Genomic DNA, 6,981 nt, shown 5'->3' with positions numbered 1-6,981 from the left:
AGAGGGAAGACAAGAACTAGGAAGATGGGGGCTGGTGAGATGGCTCAGTGGGTAAGAGCACCCGACTGCTCTTCCAAAGGTGCAGCTCACAACCATCCTTAACGAGATCTGACTCCCTCTTCTGGGGTGTCTGAGGACAGCCACAGTGTACTTACATATAATAAATAAATAAATCTTAAAAAAAATAAATAAAAGAACTAGGAAGATGAATATTCTGCTAGTTGCTCTCGAATTTTCTCTGGTTTGTGATAACCAGGAACCTCTTCATCTGGCATAACCCTTCATAGCCCTACTGATATGTGACCAGAAAAGGCTGCTCTGTGGGTGGGAAGAATTCTATGTGTTTTTACAAGGATTCTGGTATTTCTGGTATTTCTCTATGCATCAGGTTTTGATATATATACACATGTTCAACCAAGTATTACAGCTTTTACCTCTATATTCTTTCTCCATGTAATACAGGTACAAAAGCTAAGCCTAGGAACAGTGATGAACAAAACTGAGTAGCGACATACCCTAGGTCTAACGTCTGGAGCTCCACCTAGCGGCTGACTACACTTATAACACCTCGGAGCCTCGCCCACTACATTACGAGGTCTCCAGAACTCCGGCTCGCTCTGACTGGAGTAGGGCCGCACTCTGAGCTCGCTCTGCAGGCTCTGACAGGTCTCGGAGCGACCCGAAGCCCCGCCTCCCTGGCGCCGACCCAGCACCCGTTTGACTGGGCGTGGGACACCTCCAGGCTCCGCCTTCCGACCTCCGTTCCCTGTTCTGACTGGATCTATGCATCCGAAGCCACGCCCCTCCTCCTCTGCGCTTGGAGCTCCTTGAGTCCCCGCCTGCCGAGCTCCGCCCTGCAACCCGCTATTACAGGCCATGGAGCAGCTCAGGCCCCAACTCCCGAGTCCTGCCTTGTCCCGTGTGACCAGAGGACCTCGAAGTCCTGCATGCCAAGCCCGGCTCTGCCGTCCACTCTGACAGGCTATGGAACCCTTCGAGGCCTGGCCTCCCGAAGCTCCCTCCGTCGTCTCTTTGACTAGGGCACCGTAGGCTCCGCCTCTCGAGCCCCGTCCCGCCCTCGGCCTCTCCAGGCCCCGCCTCACGGGCTCCGCCTCGTCCACTGCTCCGACGGAGCACAGGAGCCTCGCCACCCAGCCCCGCCCCGTATCCAGGACCCGCTGTCCACTGGGCACTGCAGGGCCCTCGGGCCCCCGCGACTGGCTCCCGAGGTCGTCATGACGGCTGCCGTGTTCTTTGGTTGCGCCTTCATCGCCTTCGGGCCCGCGCTCGCTCTTTACGTCTTCACCATCGCCACCGACCCTTTGCGAGTCATCTTCCTCATCGCCGGGTGAGGCTGCGCTGTGTCCCGGACGCCGCGGGTTCCCTCCTTCTCCTGGGTTCCCACGACCCCGGGATCCCCATCTCCCAGGGGCTCTAGCTTGTGGTGCAGTCCAGGGCTGAGAGGACCGGAGGCTCTTCTGTTCTTGGGAGGGTCTGAGAAGAGCAGGGCCGTAGGCTAAGCAGGCGCCCCTTGGCTTGTGTTGGCTAAGTGTGGGAACAAGCAGATACATTCGTGCATGAAGCCTTTGTCTTTCTGTAGGAATCGCTCATTTCCCTCAGTGCTCAGCAGCATCGAAGAGTCGTTATCACTACTCTCTGCCATTAAAGTCACCTGGAGAGCAGATGCTTATTCCCCGCCCCCAATCAATCCGCGGACTCAGAAAGGCTGTGCAGGCTATTCAGGCTCAGATTTTCTTTTAGACTCCTGGGTAATGTTTTGGGTGCAGTCAAGGAGGAAAGCTCGAGAAAACACAGTAACACCTGACCAGGCATGTCCTCCTGGGAGCTTGGTAAATACCGAAGTCGGCTGGTGAACGGCTGGTGAACGTGGTCTTGGTCTCTCTGCACCTGCCAGAAGTTTGCAGCTTCTGAACTTTCCACGACGTTAATGCAGGCGTTAGGTATTCGTTTTCTTTCAGAAAAAGACACTTGACAATATCTAACCATTAAATTTATATTTTCTGATGAATTTTGAGGATATGAAATTTGCAATTGTCACTGGTTATTATTATATTTCTATGGCACACAAAGCATCTCTTTGGAAAAATAGTCAGCAACCAAGTTCTTCTTAGTCCTTGACAGATAAGATAGTGTCCTAGCGTGCACATGACAGGGTCACTGAATCATTCTTGTTAAGCACATCTGACATTCCTCTTGGACTATTTGTCTCACTAGGAGAAAAAAAATCTGATCTAAAACACCACTTTATGAAGATTGTTTACTAAAAATGATTTGTAACTCAAGCAGGTTTTGATTTAAAGTTATTCTTAAGCCTGTGCTTCTGTTAACTTGTGATTTTTTTTTTCCTTCTACGTTCCAGTGCTTTCTTCTGGTTGGTGTCTCTTCTACTGTCATCCGTTTTTTGGTTCCTAGTGAGAGTCATTACTGATAACAAAGATGGACCAGTACAGAATTACCTGCTCATCTTCGGAGTGTTGCTCTCTGTCTGTATCCAAGAGCTGTTCAGGCTTGCATATTATAAGCTGTTGAAGTAAGTTCAGTGTTTGTTTTATTTTCCCAGTTAGACTTGAATTACTTTCCCTCCTCATTCTTCCCAAAAGTGTTTCTTGAGAATTTTCCTAGTGCCAGACACTTTGTAGAAGCTGAGGTACAAAGGTGGTTAAGAGACAGAAGCTCTGGCCTGGTAGAGTTTATAATGAGAGGAAACAGGCAAGATGTGAATGAACAAAAAGAAACCCACTACTGAAGAAAAATAACCCAGGGAAATAATTACTGAAACAATAAAGCGCCTTTCCATTTGAACTTCGTGCTTCCCTCCTACCACCTCAAGTAAATTATTCTTATGGAGATTATGCCGTCCATTATTTTAACTGTTAGTGGGAAACAAAGGCTCACTTAAAAATATTCTCTATAGTTTCAAGTCTGCAAATGAAAGATGCATTTAACAAAAGCCCAAGTCATGAGCTCTCTTTTTGGGGTTAGGATGTAAGTATTTTAAATTGATTTCTTATGCTATGCTTTATTTATGCATTTATTTATTTGCCTAAAACACAACTGTCATTGCCTAACATTTATCTTCTGTAACTGCTGTGTTGTCTAAAACTGCTGTATGATCCCTGAAATATATGGATAGTTTTAAAGCTTGGATTGAAAAATTTGCAACCTTATTCAGTTTTTATATAACATTGATACAGTACCTATTTTGTCATAAAAGCTTAGATAATCACAGCCACGTGGTTTTTGTTTGTTTGCTTTACCTCCCTACCCCCATGCCCTCCACACCAGAGTCTTTGTGGAAGCCAGAGGAGAGCTCTACCACTGACCTATACCCTTGGCCTTACTATAGGGTTTTTTGTTTTTGTTTAAAGAAGAGTCTCTCTGTTTTGAAATTTTTCTAAAATGGTGTATTTAGGTGGCCTTGGGTTCATAGCGACATAGTGATTTTGAAGCCAGCCTACTTACATAAACCATCTCAAAAACCCAAACCAAAAAACCCCCCAAATATCTTAAATACATAATTTCAAGAATTGCGAAAACTTCCTCATGTTGTGTTACAGAGTTCCTGAGGAAATGTTACAGCACTGACAGTTCCCTGTTAACATTAGGAAGTGAGAAAGCACAAGACATATTGAGTTTCTGTGTTCCTGATGAGCAGATTAGATGGCTGACTGTGCGGGATGTCTCCTTCTCACTGCTAAAATTCTTTTGTTATATTTGTTACCAGATTCTAAGGACAAAAGTTAAAATTTCCAATTCTTAAACCTTGTAAAACTACTTATAAATCACTATCTATCTATCTATCTATCTGTCTATCTATCTGTCTATCTATCTATCACTGGCCTGGAACTTGGTATCAAACTCAAATTTAGAGATCTACCTACCACTGATTCTTAAATGCTGGGATTGAAGGCATGCACTATCATATCTGGCTCATCTATTCATTTTCAAGTATATATATATATATGTATATATATATACTTTCTATATATATATAGAAAGTTAGATTGAAAATATATTCAATATTCATACACACACATATGGGAGATTATCAAGGGATCTCTGTACAAATTTTAGTTTTTCTGTTATTGTTTTGTTATTGTTTCCTTTATTTTATTTTGAAACATGATCTCACATAGCCCTAAATGGCTTCCAACTCAGTATGTATCTGAGAATGACCTTGAACTTCTGACCTTCTTGCCTCCACCTCACAAGTATTAGGATTTCAGTCACTGGCCTCCATGCTTAGGAACTTAGTATATTCCTGATTGTAGGAAAGATGTGACCCAGATATTTGTGTGGCTGTCTTCATATTTCTCTGGAGCAGCAACCAACTAAACTGTCCAATTTTCCTCAATAAAACAAATCTACCTGTTAGAGGAATATTAATTCATCCCTATGAGTTATATTTAATGCCAATAGTCTATATCAACAAACTTATATAGTTTAATCATTAAATATGGAAGGATTCTGTGCTTCCAAATGGGCAACACTGAAATAGCTATTCTTATAGTTCATCTCACCTGCTTTTGTTTCAACAATGATTGATTCCAAAGTACTTTAATAAACATATTTTACAGTAAATATGATTTAAATATCCTTTCAGCTGTCTTTTAAATGGATGCAGAAGTTTTGGGCGATAAGTTTTAGTAACAGAGACAGTAATATAACAAACCACACATAGTATTCCTAATATGTCTGCAGGGTGATGGTTGGGGACAGAGGCAGACTTTTGGTACATTTGTGACCTGGCAGTAACAGAAGTGTGGATATGATCACTCTGGATTGATTTGTTATATCCTATTCTAATGACAGAATTTTATCATATAGAGTATTATAAAAAATATTCTGCTTTTGATCCTGAGTCCTATTTGGGAATATTAAATAAGAATATAAAATATTTTAAAATCAGAAGACTATATGATTAAGAATCAACATGAGAATTTGACCTCTCAGTGTATGAGCTAGCTGCTTTAAGAAATTTTACAGGAGCAGAGTGGGGCAGCCTATAGGTGTCACTCAGTGGGAAAACATGTGCTTGCATGTGTGAATCATGGGTTCAGTTCCTGACTCTAAAGAAAAAAATATGTTAGTGGAGGGATGAAGAATCTTGGTTCTTCAGTGAGAAAGAGGGAAGGAGGAAGAAGAGTAAGTGCAGCCACAGAGGAAAATACAACAGAATGCCAATACAGTGGAGATAAAGACTTAAGACTATGGGAAGTACAAAATTCAAAGAGGTAGGTCCCTCAGGATGATGAAATAGATATTCCCTGGGCTCAGAAATTAGTTCATTGATTTTATTCCTATTGAACTCAATCCATATTGGCTTGCTACTATTATTTTTAATTTTTCCTTTTATGGAAACATCAGGTAGATGGAGTTGGCAGAAATCTCACTTGACTTCAGTCATTGAAAATGTGCTGGATCAGGTGTGGTGGCATTTGCTTTTAATCCCAGCCTTTGGGAGGCAGAGGAAGGCAGACCTTTGTGAGTTTCAGGCCAGCCTGGTCTACATATTGTGTTTTAGGACATTCAGGGCTATGTAGACAGACTCTGTCTCAAACAAAACAAACAACAACAATAGCAAAAGAATATTGGGTTTGACTTAAATGGACTCTGGACTGAGAATGTAGCCTGATCTGAAGCTTCATTAATGTCTAGTTTTGAAGGGTCCTATGACCTCCTTCATATACTGCTTTTTAAAAAGTAAAAACAGCAAAATATGTGTATGGTTTTCTTTTAGAAAAGCCAGTGAGGGTTTGAAAAGCATAAACCCAGATGAGACAGCACCCTCGATGCGACTGTTGGCCTACGGTAAGTTAGACCCTGTAATGTCATGCAGAAAAAGAATAGAAGTGCTGGAGAGATGGCTCAGCAGTTAAGAGCTATCTCTTATTCAGTTCCCAGCACCCACATAGTGGCTCACAACCACCTCTAACTCTACATCTAGGGGCTCAGACACCTGCAGAGCCTACACATGGTACACATAAACTCATGTAGGCACCAGTGTGCGTGGGCATATCTATACATACACATTCTCACACACATGCACATGTAGCACAGGCACACACTCACACTCACTCACTGGATCTAGGTCTCTATGTAGAGTTAGCTCAGTCTGGCCCAGGGGTCTCACCTTGCAAACAGTTAATCCCTCACATCCTCTCTTGTCCCTTCTGTGCCTGTCCCTTGTTCATTTACCCACTCATCCTGCTCTGCACTTCCTCACGGAGCCTTCCAGAGCTGACTGGCCAGTGCTTCAGCAACAGCAGGCTGTTTCCTTCCCTTCTTCCTTCCAGTCCAAAGACCCAGCTCCTCCTCAGCCTTGCAGCAGCTCTCTCTCTGCTGCTGTAGGAACTGAGCCATGCCTTCCACATGCTGAGAAAGCAGACCCTGTCCCTGCAGTGAAACACATTCCCCAGGTCTTGCAAATGAGAGCTGAAGTGGACGCCTAACAGGGAAAGGTTTACTGGTGTTTTTCTTCCTCCTTAGTTTCTGGCTTGGGCTTTGGAATCATGAGTGGAGTGTTTTCCTTTGTGAACACCCTGTCTAACTCCTTGGGGCCAGGCACGGTGGGCATTCATGGTGATTCTCCTCAGTTCTTCCTTAATTCAGGTATGTGCCATAGCTGTGCATGTTCAGGGTTCTGCTCTAAAGGATTATCTGTATTGCATTCGTTGGCTTCAGAATTCAAGTGAATGATGAGTTATGTTAAGTCTTTTAAAAAGATTTATTTATTTATTTATTTATTTATTATGAGCACACTATTGCTTCCCCCAGACACACCAGAAGAGGGCACCAGATCCCATTGCAGATGGTTGTGAGCCACCAGGTGGTTGCTGGGAATTGAACTCAGGANCTCTGGAAGAGCAGTCATCTCTCCAGCCCTATGTTAAGCCTTTTAAAGGCAAGATATTCTTAGGCACTATAAGCGAAGGACCTGGGAGTGGAGACAGGGGTTTG

The 6,981-nt window shown here is 43.4% G+C and overlaps 1 protein-coding gene across 1 annotated transcript in view; it reads left to right on the top strand.

Annotated features, from left to right (window-relative positions):
- Window positions 1-884: 884 nt before the first annotated feature.
- Window positions 885-6,981, top strand: part of LOC110328000 (gamma-secretase subunit APH-1B) — a 19,184-nt gene continuing 13,087 nt past the window's right edge. The window contains exons 1-4 of the mRNA XM_021207332.2: window positions 885-1,348; window positions 2,381-2,551; window positions 5,762-5,832; window positions 6,511-6,633. Coding sequence (XP_021062991.1) covers window positions 1,236-1,348; window positions 2,381-2,551; window positions 5,762-5,832; window positions 6,511-6,633 — 478 coding nt within the window. The 5' untranslated portion in view covers window positions 885-1,235. The remainder of the gene's footprint in view (window positions 1,349-2,380; window positions 2,552-5,761; window positions 5,833-6,510; window positions 6,634-6,981) is intronic.

The sequence above is a fragment of the Mus pahari genome, chromosome 10 (genome assembly GCF_900095145.1).
Source record: "Mus pahari chromosome 10, PAHARI_EIJ_v1.1, whole genome shotgun sequence".
Taxonomy (NCBI): Eukaryota; Metazoa; Chordata; class Mammalia; order Rodentia; family Muridae; genus Mus; species Mus pahari.
The sequence above is the reverse complement of the archived record's forward strand: the minus strand, read 5'-3'. Positions and strand labels throughout refer to the sequence as shown.